The 21071-nt window shown below is 45.4% G+C and overlaps 2 protein-coding genes across 4 annotated transcripts in view; both read left to right on the forward strand.

Annotated features, from left to right (window-relative positions):
• Window positions 1-21071, forward strand: part of LOC135918808 (uncharacterized) — a 124354-nt gene that overhangs the window by 59661 nt on the left and 43622 nt on the right. The gene's annotated exons all lie outside the window — the stretch shown is intronic.
• Window positions 3819-19564, forward strand: LOC135918807 (uncharacterized). Its single transcript, XM_065452510.2, has 3 exons — window positions 3819-3853; window positions 7719-7777; window positions 18696-19564. Exons 2-3 carry the CDS (start codon window positions 7748-7750, stop codon window positions 18990-18992), a joined length of 327 nt encoding a protein of 108 aa, XP_065308582.1. The 5' UTR covers window positions 3819-3853; window positions 7719-7747; the 3' UTR covers window positions 18993-19564.

A 21071-nucleotide genomic window follows, 5' to 3' on the forward strand; every position in this document is an offset into this window, starting at 1 on the left:
ATGTCGAGTTGTGGCTTCACGGATTCTTGTTATCTCTCAGCGTTAGCAAGCGATCAATAGTTGCCCTTCTAATGTCAGCTTCTATGTTGGTTTCTGCTAATTTCCTGCATGAAGCGATCCCTCTATTCACGTCTCTTAAATAATATGAGTATAATTAGGAGGGTAACTTAGACTAATACTGGCCGAAGCAAATCGAGGCGAATGCATGCAAAGAAGAATGTGCAAAGGGATTGTTGCGCCGTCCCTTTAATAAAAATACATGTTTGCGTACAGCTACATTGATGATTTACAAATGCCATGTTCGTCCTATGCTCTAATTTGACTGTTCTTCTTTTTATAGATTTGCAGTTGGCAACCTACGCTCTCTAATATAGATGCGTCTCTGTATTGGACGTATAATGCCCCGCGCCTGCTTATTAATTTATCTACAGAGCTTAATAGCTAGCACTGTATTTGAAATAGAGTCCTTACTCTTCGAAACCTGTTTTGATCACTTTTTCAGATGTTTTTTGTACCATAGTAGCGACGTAATTAGTGGACCAAAAATAATATTTTTTCTTGCAGCCACTTCCTTGGAAACTTCAAGTTAGCGTGCCGCGCTAACTTCAGCTAGTTGAAAAGCGGCTCAGGTTGACTAGATTCTCCTTGATATGCTTTAAAATAACAGAAAAGTTATGCCGGCCTCCGTTATTAAAAAATAAATTCGTACTCCCGCCGGAAAAGCAAACCACCGATTGTGATACCAAATTATAAAAATAAATTAGATAGATTAGATAATTAGATTAGAAAGCTTAATTAATTAGATAGCTGTACGAACTAAGGGTAGTAATTGACCTCCGTGCATCTGTCGCTTCAAAGCGTACGAAAAGTCGAAATCACAGCGCATACGAAGCTACCGGCATTACGCACACTTTGCAAACATCGCAGATCACTTTGAAGATGAGGCCCACGCGGCGCACACTTTATCGACGTCCTAGACTGATTTCAAGAGACGCGAGCACCGGCAACGCGCCCCTATGGCGGCCGCCAAAGGCGTCTGTTACGGCGGCCGTGATTCCCGTGCCAATGCCGTCGTAGACGCAGTGGTTGTGTCCACTCTGTGCGGAACCGCGGGTGAGGAGGACTTCGAGGCACTGCAGGAGCCGCCGGAGAAGAACACCGCTCCTCCGCGCCACAACCTCGCGCCCACATGAGAAGGCAGGAATCCGGGTGGCGTTACTCGCTCGCGCACGCGAGATTTAACCGCGTTCGCCGGCTCACCCTGGCACACTTTGTCTTATATGGAACGTCACCGCAATGGCTACAGCAGAAATGCGCCTGGAGTGTCCGTATAATCGATATCGAATTAAAAATGTCTGCGTCAGTTGTCTTCTAACTCCATAATTTTAACGGGCGCAGGTGAAAGTTCGGGGAAGGCCGGAGTTGGCATGTTGTCATTTCAAGTGGACTTTCGCTCCAGGCTTGCTTCATTACACCTGGATATTTTTCTTGAATATGGTAGCTGTTAGGTTGGACATCAAGAGTTTATGTTCCCAACAATTTAGGATAATTAATAGGGATACTTTATCAGTCTTGACAGAAAACTTCTAGCAAATGATCACCTCTCTTGCGGATGTTTCCTCCAGTTACACCAATCTGATTGTATAAAGTCCGCAGTCTGTCGGGCCACACGGACGCACTTGGATCTTAGATAACTGGACCGCTGATTTTACCGCATGATCGTCAAACAAGTGCCCGGTTTCAACGATCTTACTAAAATAATTTGAATACATGGAACGACTTTTTTTATTTCTCAGTGCACTGTGTTGTGATCTGTCATTTATTCCGACGATTTAGACACATACGATACCAGTGAAACGCGGGGGAACTCCTCCTACGATAACACCAAGTTACATTAACTAGTTTCCGTTGTAGACTAGAGTACAAAATTTTTACCTGCACTGAGTAGGGCTTTTATATAGCTAATCATTGAGACTATATTTCTTGTGGCCGTCTTGATCCGCAAAACGTTCCTCGGAATACGAATAGTAAACTAGATCTAACCTTATCGACATAGAATAATCAAGAGACTTGCGTATGACATGTACACTTACTTGAATGCCGATCCTACACGTATGCCTCGAACGAAGTTTCTAAAGTTTTACAAATAAACACTCATACAGCCACTGTACATAACCTTGCGCCAGTGTCAGCCGTGCGTGTTCATCGAAAAAATGACAAGTTGGCGTCTCACTGAGCAATATTATTCATTCTTTCGGGCTCTGTCGTGTAATAATTGATGTTTAAAACTTATTGCAATACTAATTGCTGTTAGGCAACAATAGAGGCATCAACGTTACCACCTTAAAGACAAGCGCCTTCTGCATTTTGTCCTTCGCCGAGACGCAGTATGGCTGTTGAGCACATGCATAACTTATTGCCGCAGTCACACTTTATCAACAGCTCTGGTCGGCTCGTCTAACCACAAATCGGGATGCTTATGCATCCGTGGGCAAACGTAACCCAAATCTTTCTTTGTGCGTTTGATGTGAGTCCAGCAACAAGAATCGCTGCACGAAGCATGCGCAATCCGGTGACGTGTGAATGATGCGATCACATTAGATAAGAATTGCTGTAGCGCGTCATAGAATTTACGTATGTACATCCGACCATAGCAATTGCGGTAACCAACAGTAACGCGCATGCAATACAGGAGTGTATCTTAAATCAATAGCCACCTATATATGCTCGCAATGTGCATCTATATTCGTAAAAATGAACCAATAAATAGCACCGAGTTACCAGGTTGCACCAAGGGGAGATATTTTCTTGTGTATTAAAGTTTACATCAGCTCTCGTGCGAGTTTTTCTTTTCCGTTTCTCTATAACATAAGGGCGGTGTAATTTAGTGATTGCTTTCGCTACGATTACATGTCTTTCCTATCACCCACCACTAACGTGCAGTCGTTTCTGGTCCTAAAGAAGTCGAAGCTTTTCTCGTGCCCCTGACGACATGAAACGTGAAAAAGAATAATAACATTTTAATACCCCAGAGGTATTGGTTTCTGTAGACTTTACACTGATATGTGTTTTCGGGAAATGTACCTAATGCAGCTTGCATTTGTCCGTTTATATTTTGTGTGTGTACTCGCGACGTGCACACTATCATTGTCTCACAGAAAAGACAACGTGCAGCGCAGTACTAAATAAATTCAATGCAGTGGAAAAATAATTATTTGAGAAGCGTAGTAATTACCTGGTCCTTATGCAACCCAGTAGTATTAGTCTTTACTAACTTCAGTAGAGTCTTCAAGTAAACGCTTTGCTAGAGTATTTATCTAATCGAGGTGGTGCCTCCACAGTGTGTCTAGGTTGACGCGGTGACCTTCAGTGGCTATCTATCCCAGATTTTCAATAACGAAATAAGTCATTCCTTTACTCTGACAGCAGGTTCCATCACAGTACCAAGGCTAATTACACAGTGGAATTTCCGCAATCTTCTTTCCATTTCAGCTTTGATTTCACAAAAATTTCTCAATATGTGGCTGTCAAAACATAATTACCTCTATCGGACGTCAGAGAACCCAAGGGCTTCACTGGACAGGTTTTTCCACTAGGCAATGAGTGACAGCCTTGCCACATATGACGGCTGTTTTGAACGATGTAAAATAACAAGCGCTTTGACAATGTACTCTGGTTCTTTCCTTTCTTTTTAGACTGGAATTAGTTCATTTTCATTGGGAGCCGATAGATTGTCGGACCGTAAAAGGTTTTTTTTTGCGTTTGTGTTTTAGGTTTAGTGCAATTCAAGTGCTGCAGAGAATTTTGTTTCAGGTACATGGAGTAAAACGTCTGCGCTTGTTGAGCAAGTCCTGTAAGTAACGCAAGTTGGCCTTTACATAGAGCCGCCTCCCTCAATGCGAGTGTATAAAATGGCACGTATCACAACGGCTGTATTGCTTTAGATCCCACACCTGTGCGCCGAAATTGTTGCAGTGCAAAACGATCTATTCACCTATATTCAAGATGCTCCAATTTCATGGATTGCTGTATTTTTCGACAATAGCACTTGTGGTTGGTATGTCCTATTGATATTTTCTTTTCAAGTAATAGAGGTCTTTAATCACATGGTATTTTATGCCAATACCACTGTTCCATTGGACACTCGCCTAGACAGCCAGTCCTCGTTTGGGTCCTCTCAATGTATTACCATTGCTGGCCATGCTTTCTGTTTTCTGCGAAACGAATTGACATCTACCCAAATCTTTCCTGTGACTGCCATCTGATGGCATCATTATTTATAAGCAAAATTGTTGCTCTAGGTTTCCGTATTTGTCCTTTGACCCTTTAACTGGCTCTTGATTCTATTGGAAACACATCATTTAGCTGAAGGCAAAATTGTATGGCTTGAATTTCCCGAGACGAAAGAGCTCTAAATAAAAATACAAGGTTTTTATTTCTATATACTGACCACTCCGCGCACATCAATGAAGAGTTGACAATTGTATAACAGCACAAACATTGCATTTTCACTGGTTTGTACGTGTGCACTCACCATTTCGCGCTCTTCACCAAGTGCAACTAGAAAAGCCGTATTAGAATTGTGCTCCTTTCCTGATAGTCATAGTCAGTGAGCTTCGAAAAGAGCCACAATGGAGGTATGCTAGGAGATAACACTTCAAGTTTTTTGTAAAAAGGTTCAACACTATAATTATTACAATTAGAATCACGGAAGCCTGTTGGGACATTTACGCTGTCGCCATAAGCTTTAAGTTATTTTAGATGTATTTCTGTAGTATTGTATAGCGTGCTCTAATAGAATTACTTATTTTTGGTTTGGTAACGGTTGAGCAGCATAAGCTTTTTCTTCCTTTTCTTTCTTTTATTCGTGGGTGTGAACGAGGTAGAAAGAAAGATGTGAAGACGCAAAGCTTGCATTTTAATATCATGCTATGTGTCACGCACACTAATAGAACTGTATGAAGAAGGGGGGGAGCCCTCTGTAGCGGACAGAAGCTGCTGGATGCGAGAACGCTGTGAAGCTGCAGTGCGCTGTAGCAGTGCTGCCTTGAGATCGTCATAGGCGGCGGCAGACAAGGGGGAGTTCAACAAATCTGCTATCTCTTCGATGGCGGCGGGCGAGAGCGCTGCGACGGTGTAATGGAACTTCGAGGCTTGAGACCAGATACCAGCGACTTGAAATGGCGCTTCGGCCTGTAGAAACCACGCCGAAGGATGCTGGTCCCACTACTGTGGGAGGCGGACCGCGATGGCGGAACAGGAAGGCTCACCGCGTTCTTCGGAAGGGTTCTGGCCTTGAGCTCTCGTAGCGTCGGTGTGGTCCATGGTCATCTCTACCACAGGAGCGTATGGCAGTATCACGTCCGAGTCACCAAACTGTGGCGACGAGCGACCACGTAGATCGTTAAAGTATCGGGTTCTCGCAGGAGAGGAAGAACCGACACTCCATCTCTTAGCGTAGCATTCTTTTAATAGTCTCCTTCGGAACGCTAGCCAGTGCCACAGCGTGCCAGCCGCTCGTGCATCATGTAGACGCGAGCGCCTGCGTCATCTCTCGTGCGACGCCGATGCTGCTGCCGCTACAGAAAGTTAGATAATTACAGAATAAAATGAATGCTGGATATCATGTGAAGCATATTGTTGTTATTTCACGAAAATTGTTATGATAGTTGTTGCTGCTGTTGCGGACGTAACGATAAATATGCAGTTTCTTCAGAGGTTTGTGTATCTTTATGGAAAAAGTAAAAGTGAAATCAAGTGGAACCTAAGTCGCATGTGCAACACACTTCTGAGTTCTTACCATTTGTTATCAGCCAATGAAGTGCAACGAGATGCTTCTTAAGGTACCGCTAAGTCTCAGTTATCCCAATCGGGATCATGCTGTAATATGAACCCCATAAAAAGGCGAAGGATGTCGTTAGTATTTTCATTTACTTAACCAAGGAGAGTTTCATAACGGAATAAATAATTGTAGAGTGCAGCTCTTAGGGCCGGATTCTGAAATCCTCCTAACCTTAGACCGTTTCCTTACCTTCCGCAAGGAGCCCTCCATGCTACCTAAACGTTAGGCACCCTCGGAAGGCCACCGCGAATTCTAAAAGCTTCCTTTCGCCTTCCCTGCGGAAGGAGCGCCTCGCCAAAGGAAGTGTAACGTTAGAGGCTTCTGGTTTCGAGATTACCCACAAAAAATGCGAAATATTTGTAATGAGTTGGCGAGACAAAGTGCCAGGACTGTTAAAATTGCATTTCTACTTTTATACTGGGGCATAAATTACATTTCTTTGGTTAATAACGTAAAAATGGTTCGAAAATGATGCGCGTGGCAAGAAAGCAATCTCAGTCTAGCAACTATGGCAGCATCTGAGTTCGTTTGGTCAGTCGTCGCTTTTTTTCTTTCTTTGCGTGCGTTTTCTTTCGTGTGTGTGTGTATGTGTATTTGCCATGCCGGGCAAAGCATATTTTACGGAGGAAGAAAAAGACTTGTTCACGGAACTTCTACAAAGGTACAGCAATGTGATTGAAAGCAAGAAAACTTCGTCGTAGTATTCCAGTGGATTTTGCCTGTCAGTCAGGCGCCGGGCTGGAGTCAAAGGTGGAGGCTTGTACACAGTCCCGTAAAGAAGTTCATTTGCTCGTCGAAGAAACCGTGCATAGCTTTCGAAGCTATCGTCTTCGGATAAACATTGCAAGGCCGTCATTCTCGCCGCTCGCTTTCCACAAGATCACAGTGAAAAAAAGATATGGCACAAAACGCGGTCCGCGTAACCAAACTGGGCGTCAGTACACGGCGGCTGGCTACCGCGGCCTTGGCTGCGCACGGCACCTACCCTAGCCGAGCGTACCGCGTGCAAAGTCATGCGGAGAAGCATACGTTCAGGTAAAGGAGCACGGTTAGGACGCATGAAGGTAGCATGCCGGCTCCCTAAGCGCGGGGAAGCACCAAGGAGGCCCTAACTTAGTGCCCCCTAGTAAGGTACGTTCCAGAATTGACGCCAGGTCGCCTCACAGCGTGTGAGGCATCCTTAGTTAGGAAAGGAGCGTTTCAGAATCCGGGCCTTAGGCGCCTTTTCGCACGTCGGGCGTCGGCGTCGGCATAACTGAGCGAACGAGCACAGTAGATAATGAACGCGGAGCGCTGCGGGGGAATGAAAGACTCGAGCAGGAAAGCGGTTAAGATGGTGCACTGGAACCATGAGTTGGAAAGAGAAGGGGGGCATAGCGAAAGCTCAAGAAGAAAGTCATATTACAGTGACGGCTGCAACGAGATGGCACCATAGTAGCGCGCGTAGTCAGGAACGTCTGTCGGCGGCTGGTGCTACGCATCCCGGCCACGTGTCACCCACGCGCTGGCCCTCGCGATCTCCAGACTGGCGAGGGAGTCACGTGGCGCTTCGCTCCATTTGCAACGTGCCGTACATGGCAGATATGCAAAAATTAAAACACTCGTAAACATACAGTCAAAATTAAAATTAGCGGGTATTCTAATTGTCGGGGATTATTCCCTGCTATTTACTTCATTGAGGCATGAATGAATTAGAGGTCGAACGCAGGCTGCGAATTGGGCTATATTTCGTTACCGCAAAATATATTTCAATAAATAAGACGGTATTGTTATATATCAGAATTTAAGGAGATATCTGAAATAACAAATTTGTTTTTTTTAATACATTGATAATATGAGGATGCATTATGACCTTATATGTCAAATCTTGTTTCAGCGCGACCACTTGGCTTTCAAATTGGGCAAATGGTACGAATCGAGAGGAAGTGCACACCGGTAAGATTCGGATGGTACTTCTTACATCATAACTTTTTTGCTCAAGGTCAGGAGAATCAAACGCAGTGCTTACTAAAACTCAGATGCTGATTTTTTTGCAGGCCTCTTCGACTTCTCTCAGAGAAATCAAAACAAACCAGACATAGCGCATCATCAAGCGAAAATTAAACATTTACCCAGCTTTGCGGAGATTTATTAGCAGGGTGCTTTTGGATGTTGATAGGTATGAGTTCAGAATAATATAACGGTACGAATACAGGCATCTGCAGTAAAGTAACAAAGCATTTGCATTATCTCTTAAGCCTTCGATATTAATGTACGTTGTCGTTAAGTTTTTCGGAGTAGTCCAGCGCTGATTTTCCCGTCATAGTAAGCATTCACAAATCCCTTCCTTTGTTTCGAAAATAACACAGGAAATATTGTTTGTGCCAGTGTGTAGGTTATAGACACTACTCCCTCAAGGTCAAACTAACAGGAGCGTTATAACACATAGCCTTGCCAGCGGAGGAAGCAAGTATTTTTAGAGAAATCATGCATTCATAGTTCATCAACGTATCGTTTATCTCGAGGTAAGAGTTCTTTCCCGCGTCGAATAAGTAGTACAAATGCGCCTATCGTGCATGGCTATACGACATTGTGGGAAAGCAGATAAATGATGCGTGTTGCCATGCCACAGATCGCGATGGGCTTCCCTTATACCGTATAAGTAACTCATGAAACGTCTGCGTCGCTTCCGTTTAATGTCGGCTCAGTATCACTGTAGCCTACGCTGCTGGCATTACTAGCAGTTGTAGAAAACAGAAACATCCCCGATGGTGCCATGTAGGTGATTGGTGCATCTAAAGCCCTTGACACTGCGGTTCAAAAAAATACAGTTTCCACTGCGGAAAAAAAAATGGAAAAAATTGAAATTGATAAAAGTGAACACATTTCTCGCCCAAACAAAATGCAACGTTATATCGATAATAAGAAACAGTAACACGGATTCGGGCTGGCGCCCAGTCATCGTCGTCGTCCTCATCGTCATAATGGTTAACGTCTAATACAAGACAATCACCTCTCCCAACGTTCTGCGATTACACCTCTCTTGCCTGATCTTTTTCTGGCACGTAGTATAATTAAGGCGATCTGCCAGCATACAGCTCAAAGGTCAGTAGAGGAAACCTGGCACCGTAGAGACAGTGAAGAGTGTAGTCGGTGCGTGGCAACGGGTACACGTCTTTCTTAAGCACTTTGTTCAGCTAGGGGCAATCAACACAAATGCACAATGTCCCGTCCTTCTTCTTAGCCAGCTCCATGATTGACGCTCACGGTCTCGAAGAAGGCTCAATTATGTTTTTATCGAGCATCTTGTTCACCTCAGTTTGAATTATCTTGGGTTCCGACACAGATACTCGATATGGTCCATGGTGAATAGGAAGGATATCGCCAGTAGTATTACGATGCTTGACAGCAAGCGTGTGGCCTAAGGGACGATTGTCAAAGTCGAAAGCATTTCTGTAGTAAAACAAAACAAGTTAGAGGTCTTCGACTTCTGCAGGTAAAAGCTCCGTCGTAATTCGTTTCTGAATCTTGGGACCAGCGCGAGAGGCAGATTTTGGATACCTAATAAGCTCAGATTAAGCGTCGGGTGAGAAAGCGGCGAGATGATGGTAATCTAAAGGCTCAAGTCGGGCGGGACAAATTCCTTAAGGCACAATCTGCTTGGTTAAAAAAAAGTTTACGACAGGCATGCAATTGCGAATGGTCATGATAGAACTCTGTAAGGTTCGGTAACATCATGCTGCAATGGGATGTCGGATGGCGGATAGATTAGATATACTCTCCATCAAGAACGGGAGAGGAGGACGGCAGTTCGAAATATGATTAATTTCGGAGGCAGTAGAACAATGTCGGGCAGAGAAGTGATTGGATGCTCTCCATCAGGAACGGGTGGGAAAGACTACACTTCAATATATGATAATCAATTAGGCGGCAGTCAAACGAAGGTGATGGGGTTTAACGGCGAGGGATTGCACCATAATTATATGAAAAATAGTCAGCTCTATGTGGAGGGTGCGGGCGGAGGAATCAATAATAGGCGAATGGGCTGAGAATAAATCAAGGCCGAGAATTAGGTCGTACGGGTAATGGACAATCACGGCAAAAAGAACAGCAGTAAAGCGGCCGGCGATGCTGAGGCGACCTGCATACATACGGACTACAGGAAAGTACCACCATCCCCAACGCGAACAATGCGTGCCGGCACTAGTGTGAGATGCATTTTAATTCGTCCTTGGAAGGCAGCACTCATAATTATGAGGTGGGCACCTGTGTCGATTAGGGCAGTGGCAGCGGTGCCATTAACGTCAACTTCAAGAAGGTTCTCGTCCGTGGGAAAAGTGAGCATAGAATTATAGGGCAAAGAAGATATCGCAACTTCAATTCCAGAAGCTGCACTATTTAGTTTTCTGTCCGGGTGCGGGGAAGAATGGACGGCGACGAGAAGCGAAGGCGCTGGGGTGAAGGGGACTGACGACGTCGGTGTGACGGCAACGGCAGCAGCGAAAATTTGGAGCAAGGGCGTTACGGCAGTAGGATCCTGGCGAGAAGCATAGTGAGCAGTAGGGGAACAGTTAGAAAATATGCACTGTTTTATGCCGAAGACGGAGTTGGCCATCGGTTAAGTCAGTGATGAGCGATGTGAACTATGAGGCCGCAGTGGAAACAGATGGGCCTGCGTCAGAGGCACGCCATTCAGACGGGTTGTGGAATGTTCCTGGAAATGGTTGCCAGGGGTGAGGATGGCCGCGAGAGAAGGGCTGCACGCTGCGTTCGTGGGTGGAAGGGCTTATGGAGTTGAGACGCATGTTTTTAAATTTTTCTCGGAAAACGGCTTCTATCATTGCAATCGTCGCTGGTGATCAATCGGTCGGCGTCGCGGAGTAGGATGGTGAATTGGCGGGCTCGAGCTCGCGACGAAAGACACGAGTGACGTTCTCACATGGGTGTGGCTCGCGCGGGCGGTCCTCACAAGTCGACGGAGCAGCGGTATTTGGCAGGCACACAATGCGGGGTTTGGCACGTCGGCTCTTCGCTTGTTGAAAGCAGCGCATTCTTTGGTGATGGCTTGAATTAGAAACGTTGTGGAAAAGCAGCACGTTGAAGGCGTCGTCTGCGATACCCTTTCATGTGGTGCCCCACTTTATCTGTTTCAGACATCTTGTCCGCTTTGCAGCAAAGAGCCAGGACATCTCGTATGTACGAAACGTACAGCATGGGTAGCAAGGGCCTTTTTGCTGCTACCGTGCGCCCAATGGGGTCGCCAAACAGTTTGCCAAGTGTTTCTTTGAAAACGTCCCAGCTTGCTAAGTCGTCTTCGTAGGTTCGGTACCACACGAGTGGGGTACCACTGAGGTAATGAAACGACGTTAGCAAACATGAACGTTTATTCCCACCTGTTATTAGTGCTGACGAGTTCATAAAGTTTTCTTCACTCTTCGACGTCAGTGGCGTCCAAGCCGGGAAAACTACCAGGGTCGTAATCATGAGGAAGCTTCACGAATTATGCAGTAGGACGAGTCGTACTCGACGCTGGTGAGTCCCCATCTCTGGGAGGCATTGTAGCGAGCTCGATGCAGCGACAGCTGCGAAGCGCCGTCATGACGACGGGACCGCAAACATCCACCAAAATGTCCCCTGCCATGACACGCAAGCACATGAACTAATTACAATATATTTATAAAAGCAGCGCAGCCAGAGATCAAGAAGGAAACTAGCTCATACCAAGCGCAGATGGCCGTCTTTCTCTGCCTTTGCGCCAAGTCTCTTCAGCTTCTCTTGCATCGCAGCAATATTATAGCTACTGCAGTTTTTGCTTGCTTCAGATCCCGTTTAGAGCCTATCGATATTTCTATCTGACTAGCTTTTTATAGGGACTCATTGGCTCAAGTTGTGTACTACCTTGGGCCGCTAGGCATGTGCTCGTGATGCCGTCGTGGTTGTTCCATCGTTGTCATTAGAGCTTCGCGATTAGAGCTTCGTCCCACCGTCAACGCTGACACAGTAGCCTAATTTGTCTATTAACTTGGACTGCAAGGCATACGCTCGTGGTCGTGATACCACTTTGCTTGTAGCATCGTCGTCATGCCATTCTCGTAATGCCGTCATCGTCATGCCATTGCCTTCCTACACACGTCGTAATCCCAGTTTCCTCATCCTGCTGTCGTGCTATCATCATACAGTCGCGCTCATGTATTCGTTGTCCTAATGTCGTCAGGATACCTTGGCAGTCATTCCGCCATCGTCATAACTCTGTCATCCAATTCTGGTCATAGGCTCGTCGTCACACACAGATGCCATCATACTAATGCCACCATACCATCGTATTCGCGCTATCGTTTTGCCATCGTCTTCACTATAGTATTGTATTCGATTTTTTGTCAGGCCATCGTCGTCAACCACCTTTGTCGCTTATTTATGTTGTACTCATTCAGTCGTGAGGATGTCGCCATCGACATTGCATCGGCGTCATTGTTCCGTCGCCAGACCGTAGCCATCATGCATTTCTTGTGATGGGGCCAACGCCATGCCTTCATGGTCATGGCACCATCGTTACTACAACTTCATCAATCGACTCAAGTCATGCCCTTGTCATCCCATAGTGATCATCATACGATTGCCACCACGTCATCATCCCCGCGTTGCCGTTTTACCGTAATCATCACTTCAGTAAAGGCATTACGTTGTCGTCATGTGGCCTTCGACCAGCCATCGACATCATTACCCCTTCGTAATTATATCGTAAATCACGCTGACACTGTCAAATCGTAATAATGCCGCCATTGTCATGCCATCGTCTTCGGTGCGTCGCTTTCAGAAAGTAGCTGTCATGCATCCGCCCTCATGCCGTTGTCGTCGCGTCGCCGTTGTCATGCGGTCGCAGTTTAACACTAGGATATCTTATGAATTGTACGTGGACGTTGTGAAGACGTAACAGGGTGTCTTAACGAAAACGACGAAGGGACGAGGGGGAGAGTAAAGAAGATGGCTGACACCATAGCCTTGTCCTACTGTGTGTTATTACACATTTGCGCAGCCGCTCTTTTTATGTGTGGACAATCAAGTCGAGATGTGAGTTAACTTTGTGATTGGAGCAAACCAACGCGGTGGCCTCCCAATTTTGGCTGCAACGCTCAAGATGAAGAGGAACAAGTTCTTCCGGAAGCATTGAGCACTGATTTTATATATGAGCACTGACCTATATAAGCCCTATGAGAACGCTCACTTACGATGATTTAGTTGCGAAAGGAAAAGTGAAGCTGAATATGAAACTTCAAGATTATGAGAAGTTTCTGCTGACTCCAAATCGAAACTACGCAAAGCCTGCTACCATTGCTTCTTCTGACAGTGGCGTCAAGCCTGCTCACTAAGTTTCTTGAAGTGCAGCAGTTACAAATTCAAGTTCAAGTTACAAGTTCCTCTTTCTTAAGAATACAAGAAATACTCTGCCTTCATAACACCTTTTGACATCTACGAGTATAATCGGCTCCCGTTTGGATGGAAGAACTCATCCACTTGGTTCCGGAAGATGATCAATGACGTCTTGCCACCGTTTGTTGGGAATTTTGTAACGTGCACATCGACGGTATAATTTACTCTCGCAATGAGGAGGAGCACTCAGAGCATCTTGCTAGTGTGCATGAAGCACTGACTGACGTGGATCTGAAGATTAATGACAAGAAAAGGGAGATTTTCCAAAGAAAAGTTGTGTTTCTAGGTATAGAGTATTGGATGGCCAAACCGAGACAAGAATGCAGGAATCAGTCGAACGAATCTTAAAAATGCGGAAATCGTATGACCTACACTCTTTGCTGGTATTTATCGGCTTTGCGGGGAATTGTCGGTCTTTAATTAGAGATTATGCCACGGAAAGAAAGTGCCTCACAAAAATGACCAAGAAGAATGTGCCATTTCGGTGGACAGCAGAGTGTGATTCTGTTTATCAAAGCCTTGTGAGCATCATTTAGTCTGACCCAATTCTGAGGCTTCCAGACTTGAAGTTGCCCTTTGAGCTGAACACCGACGCTTCTGATTATGGCAGAGGCGCAGTGCTTTACCAGAGGAATTCAGAAGCTCCAAGGAGCCTACATTCTCCAAAGACCAACTGAATTACACGACTATGGAGAAAGAACGTTGGACAGTCCTAATGGTCGTACGCTATTTTAGACCTTACCTGGATAGCAGGAGCTTTACGCTCTTTACCGATCACTAAGCCTTAACGTATATCCTTAACCCCGGAGAGGCTAGAGGAAAAATTGTGCGGTGGGTGAGTGAACTTAGCTGTTTGTGTTCGTGGTCCATCAGAAACCTGGAGAACACCTGAAGGATGCAGACGCACTCTCCACACTTGCGGTAATCCCAAATCAGAAGACTGTCAGCACCAGTCTGCTGTGGGAGGGAACTGAAGAAGTGGAGTTCCACGATGGAAAGTTCGTAGGCCCGGAAAAATGGTGCCTCGAATCGAGGAACTTTATCATGACTCCCCGGGCTCTGGTGGGCACGACGGCTTGTGGCTAACTTATCGCACGATTCTTCAGCGTTTCCGGTAGAAACACTTGAAAGACGACGTACAGCGGTACGTCCAGTCTTACCATCAATGTCAAGTCCATAAAGTAAAGAACCTTCAGAGAACAGAACAGATGGTCCTACCTCGACATTCTGACATACCGTTTGAAGACATCCAGATGGATTTTGCACAGCTCAACAAAAAGGCTACAAGAGTAAGAAAAACGCAGTCTTTCCTAGGAGCATTAGACCAGTGCACTAGAATAGTGGCCACAAGTCCGCGTGCGGAAGGCGCAAATAGTGTGATTGCCCGTTTGAGCTGAGAGATGTTTAAGAATACCAAAGTACTAATATCAAGCAATGGACCAGCATTTGTAAGCAAGCGTCTGCAAGAGTGCGCGAAGAAACGAGGAGTTGTTTTGCGACGCCGCACGCCCTACCATCTCTCAGGAAATGGCACGGCTGAAAGAATCGTACGAGACATGAAACAATTTATTTCCATGTATCCCAGTTTCGAAGGCGGATGGAAGTGCTACTTGGAGGCCGCTGTAGCTCATCACAGTCGGTCGCACACTGCGAGTATTGGCTGCAGTCCCTATTTCACATCATTTGGAAAGACTGGTGCTCCCTGCTGATCAACAGCTTGGTATTGCTGACTGCCTGCAATTGTGCAAGAACCGGAAAACTGCGGTAGCCTACGAGCGATACCATGAAGATATGAAGAGGCACTTCGACAGCCGCCATAACACGCGGATATCCGGTATACAGCTGAACGATTTAGTACTCGTCAGAAAAGGTCTTCCGGGTACGAAGTAGGTGTGCATGGGACCGTATCGGGGAGTGCACACTGCAGTGCAAAAACGTGTTCTCAAGAGAGTTAGTTACGTCACCCATGACGGCGTGCTCGAGTTTGCAACCACTGGGAACGTATTTGTGTAGCATCCAAGGAGGGATGAGTCTTCAGAGAGGGGGAGTGTATGTGGACGTTGTGAAGAAGAAGTCACAGGGTGTCTTAACTAAGACGACGAAGAGACGGGAGAATCACTGTGGGTATGTTACCACGGCCACTCAGGACAACAACAACAATAAAGAAGATGGCTTACACCATAGCCTAGCCCTACTGCGTATTATTACAAGAATCATCATATCATCGTCTTCAGGCCATCATCGGTATACCGCCACTGTCGTTTCATTAGCAGCGTTGCTTCTTCACCATTCTATCTTTGTCATTGCATCGCCGTCATTCATTCGTGGAAACGTCAACATGTTCATTGGTGACCTTGCAAGCGAATGCTTTTGCAAAGTGAAGCCAAAGGAGAGTATTTTGCATTCCCGAAAGCAACGGAAATCTGGGATTGACCTACACGAATGCGAAATAAATATGAGCTCAAAATTACCGTGTTTCGCTACGTTTGCCGAAAGTTAATCGCATTCCAAGTAATTGTCCTATTTGTTTACTTCTGTCGTAATTTTGTTGTAAATTAATAACCGCAAAAACACAATCCGACAGTGCTGTAGTGGTGTTCAAGTAGTAACCTTGGTGAATGCGCTATTTCTCTACTGCCACAATTCAGCGACGTTTTACTTGAACCTGACAAATGCTTTTCTGTACAGACACCGGATTCCCACGAATTTAGTAGAAAAAAAAAGAAAACAGCCCGGATCTGGCAGTACTTGTAATAACTAACACTACGGAACGAACAGAAATAGGGATAAGTATTTTAAAAGTCGCAGTATACTTACCAATGCTTCCCCTGTGTCATTTGTAAAGGGTTAGCTCTCTCAGGGTACATAACGCATTTGGGGGTTATCTATCTACGTTTACAAGTTTTTATCTAATTGTTTTGCCGCTTATCTGGCTCCCTTGGTAGTCAGTGGTCGAACGTGTAGCGCGTCGGACTGCTGTGCATAGACAACGGGGTTCGAAACCGACCATTGGGCCAATGTTTGTCACTCAGTATGTGGCAATATCAACATTCGGGCGGCTCTTCAACGAATCTCTTTCACACTCGCATGGGTCACTGTAGATGCGGGAGTGGGTAAGTACTGGTGTTTAAAACTCTTGACGCTGACTAGGGGTACAGGGTATACTCCCCTCTGGCTGTGCTAGTCACCAATGAACCTCTTTGGTGCCAACTTGGGTCACGGGTTATGTACCAGTAGATGTGTGCCATTACAGTATGGTGCAAAAGATTATCTAATGTTCACCGATGCAAAGCAGAATGGAACCCTCGTCACACGAGTTTCTCCAGGATAGCAACCTGACGCATTTAAAGTCTGTGCCACAAGTGCGCTAAGTATGCGGCGCTTTTTGATGAACGCTTTGTACGCAAATGCTTTGGCGAGCTGTGCCATGAATGCACTGGGTGTGTGCTACTCTTTGACGGACCTCTCGCCAATGGGAATCGCTGAGTATGTGACACTGAACGTGCGGCAAACGAGGCATCAATTCTCAGCGTCCACCGGCACCGGCGCACCCCGCTCAGGGTCTCGGAGACCTTTCGCGAACTTCTCTGCACTGCCGCTGGGTGGCGCAGCGTGTCCAGAAAGCACGAGACAGGAGCCCGGTTGCCGCATGACGTGTTTCTCAGCGACCTCAAGCCCCAGCACACCGTGAATTTCGAAGGCCGCGCGCAGGCTTCGCGGTGACAGCGTTAGACGGCGTGGAGAGTGACATTAGTGAAGCGCTAATGAGCGATTCCCTACCTGCGGCGCACGCCGTTCATATATCTCATTTCAACAGTGGCAGTACGTTGTGTAACTACAGGGATTACATGCTAATGCATAACCGTCGACAGTCATTGTGAGATAGGTTTTGCCACAGTTTCTTTCAAATAAGGATATATATGTTGACTGTGGCCACACAAAAAAAGCAATAAAATAGGAAACTATATCAAGAATTCTGCATCTGAAACACAAATTTTACCCCGTGCAGTGTGTGGACATGCGTTCGTGGCCTTCTCGTTTTCGTAATTTTTTTATTTACAGTGCAACAATTGAAGGATGCGTTGCTTGCAACAGTAGAGGGAGCAATTGTCTAACTAGTAACCCCGTGGAGCCTGACGCTTTAAGCGATGTTAGAAACGAAAATGTTCACACATCTTAGGGAAGCCACAAAAAGCTTTCGGGCAGCCTACGTAACTTTATGCATGTTATTAAGAGGCCAAAATCGTTGAAAAGAAGACGCAAGAAGAGGTTTGTACAAGGATCTGTGTGAACCGGTATAGCAAAACATTCTTTTTGTCGTGTATGAATCATTTATTCAGCGAAGCTATCAGTTCGACGACAAGCGTTGGCAAACGATATGCGCGTATTTTCACGTGGTCCTCAAGATTTTCCGTATAGATGCTTGAACTAAGTATGGATAATATTAAAATTGATGTTCAGGGAAATTTTTAGTTGCGCTCCTTATCTAGTGGCCAAGCTAAGTCGCTCAGCGTTCGCTTACTTGCAGTTAGGAACATGATGTGAAAAACTTGGCAAATTACCCAATTGCCCTGAGCGAACAAAAGGTGGTAGCGGTACCAAGTGTAATAGAAAGGCGGGAGGTTTAGTGGGATGCATGTACCAAACATTTGAAGTGTGTAGGTTGCATTACGTTTTAGAATGATATATAGTTTTGGTTTCATCCTTCGCAAGAAATTACTTACGGAAACGTTTCACAGCGTTAGAAGGCTACATTACCACAGGGCAGTCCGCCTGAGGAAAGGAAACGTTGAGTAATTAACCTGATTCAACTTTTCACCTCCCACAGTGCGCCTCCTGTGTTTATTCACCTAGTGCTCCTTCTTCAATAACCGCGTAATAAGTTCCACCAAAATTCTCAAGGAACTGAACATTCTACAGTGTTGACATTTCAAGAAATTAAGGAGCTATCCTATGTGGGATGTGCTGTCAAAGTTTCACGGGCATCTAGTGCAGCCTTCATTTTGTACAAGATGCCTTGTGAGGTGCTCCGAGGCCTCACAGGGCCGTTATTTGGGGTTTATTTCGATGCGCGTGGAGAATGTATCGTTGCACCATGTTAGAATATTGTTAAATGAAGGTCATTTCGTGTAAAAATATCTGTGGAGCAAGTTTATAACACGTGAGGCTTAATATTATGCCCTGAATATCAACACAAAATATTCGTATGATTGATTTTATCTCACGTACGTAATGCAATGCCCGTAGGAAATTTCTGAGGTTGCTTGGATGAACTAGATGAGGCACGTTGTTATATTGTCGAAATAGTGAGAGATTGTGGGTTACGTCTAGGCAACTTTGAAAATTCATGGGATACACACTGTGTTTGCCTTAAATTGAGAACCACGAATGTGAATAAAGAAGGATTGGTTGACTTTGGGTGTTTTTCTCATTTCCGTCGTTTCAGGTGCCGTACTCAAACTTTATATTGTGCATCACAATGGAGATGGCGAGTCCACCGGTAGGAGTCATTATAGGGGATGAGATCGGCCCAGGAACTGACAGTGAGGCTCCTTGGCTAACTGAACCAGACTCGACTTCGGAGGACTCTGAGCTCAATGTGACTTCTGATTTACCAGACTCTGCAGAAGTTAACACTACTGAAAACAAGAGTGCCGAAGCGTCCCCATCAGAGGCAGTCGCACCTGCTGATGGTGACGCAGCAGATGGCTCAGCATCAACTGAACAATCAGCGTCTGCGTAAGCATCACACACAAGTGAAGCCGGCAACAGAAATGCAACTACATGATGAGCGAGCACTCTAATGGGATCCCTCTAGTAAGACTCCTATGTAATACCAATTGAGATTTCAAAAAAAGCACTCGGAAGCGACAGCGAATTATTTTCCATCATGTACGCTTTGAAAATACATGCAGGCATGTCCTGCATTGAGCGTTAACTTCTAACGTTTGTTAGCCGGGAAAAAGCAGTGATTCGAGCAAGATAAGCAAGTTGATCTGTCAATGCCCCCCTCTTAAAGAAGATCGTCCTGATGCTCTAAATAAACAAAAGATCCAAAAATAAATGTACCCATAGTAAAGAAAAAAAAACGGGGCAACAAAAAAGCCATATTAGGAACTTCGTCAATGGGCGCAGAAAGGCTTGAGGCGCACAAGATCGACTACTCCAGGTCGTGAGCGCCACCGCTGTGATTCCGCAATGACGTCTTGTAGGGCCTCATAGTCCACTGCTTCCATACGTAAGACGATCTTGTAGCGTCCCAGATGCCACCGCAAAAGCTTCTAATACCGGTGTCATGCGTAAATTTCTGACCGCGATCGGGGCTGATCAGGATTGAGCTTGGTTCGGATCAAGTGTTGCTACACGGTCATTTGCGATTGTGACCTTGCGGGATTCGCATCCCGATGATCGCGATCAGAGAATCGCGATTAGGCCCCTTGATCGCGCTCGATGATGATTGAATGACAACCGCTTTGAAATGGGGTGGTGAACAATAATCACCTAGCCTGCTTGATTTATTCAGGAATGGTACATATGTTTATTATCAAGCATTTGTTATTACCTCTTAACATTTTTTAAATTCACAATCTAACTTCTACCACTGGCCATGACTGTAAGAGAGTTGTATCGATTGCTTCCCAGATTTTTTTACGCCAATAATTTCAACGTCTCTGACTTATCTCGACTTCTGACCGGTTGACGCTTCCGCCACTTTAAAGCCAAGAACTTCTGGAAGGTGTAACTTACCTAAGGTTCTCACTGAGTGAATTCCTTCGGATTCCATTAGGATGTGTTGTGTGGTCTCCGGGTTTTTGGTGCAGCATACACATGCTTTATCTATTTCCGAATATATGCTCCGGTATGTCTTTGTCCTTAGGCAACCGGCTCGAACTTCAAATAGCAAGGCACTGCCATATTTACTGCCCTACAAATTTTCCCTTTTAGTTTCTTTATTCTCCTTTTTTTAATCTACATGGTCCTTTTTGTTTCCATTCCTTGCATCCAGTTAGCTTTTCTATTTCTCTAATTTCTTTTTGATGACTTTTGGTTGTTTGTTTGGAGTTTCAATTACATTGTACTCGTTGGCCAACTTTGTTGACCTCTTTCGCCATTCTGTGTCCATGCTTTTGAAGTACAGACACTTGCGCACTTTAACTGCCCATTTACTTCCCTCCATGTTCCTGAGTCTTTCTCCAGGACTAATTTTGCTTTGTGGTTCTCTGACTTCCAATGAGGCCCACCCCATGTCGCCCTGCATGGCCTCATTTGTGCTTTTACCATGGGGTCCCCAAGCCAACCTACCTACCGATCTTTGGTTAGCTCCCAACCCAGACAAGATATTCGATTTTAAGCTGAGAGCGGCATTTGCGAACTTTAGCGCTGGCACCGTTACTTCTTTATACATTCCGCGTACTGTATCAGAACGATTGCGTAAATGCGTCGTTGTCTCGGAAGCCAATGCCGTTTATTATCAGTGACATGCTTTTATACAGTTCCGGCATGCAAAGCGTTGCCAGCTTGCTACACGTTACACGTACCACCTAATGCTTATTGTGGCCCCACAATGCTCTGCATTTCGTTATTGAATCATTCTGCCTCCCCTTTATTTCCACATTCTATTAGTGGGTGTTTGAGTAAGTGTCTCTATCGTTCATATATACGCCGAAGTACTTATGTCACTTGACTATGGGTAGGACTTGCTGTTGCATTGACACCGAGTAATTACTTGAATGTTCAAGAAAGTTCATAATTCCCGATTTCTCTGCGCTACACTTGAGGCTTAGATTTGTTGCTACATCGCTAAAGATATTTGCAAGGGTCT

Source organism: Dermacentor albipictus, chromosome 2, assembly GCF_038994185.2.
Source record: "Dermacentor albipictus isolate Rhodes 1998 colony chromosome 2, USDA_Dalb.pri_finalv2, whole genome shotgun sequence".
Taxonomy (NCBI): Eukaryota; Metazoa; Arthropoda; class Arachnida; order Ixodida; family Ixodidae; genus Dermacentor; species Dermacentor albipictus.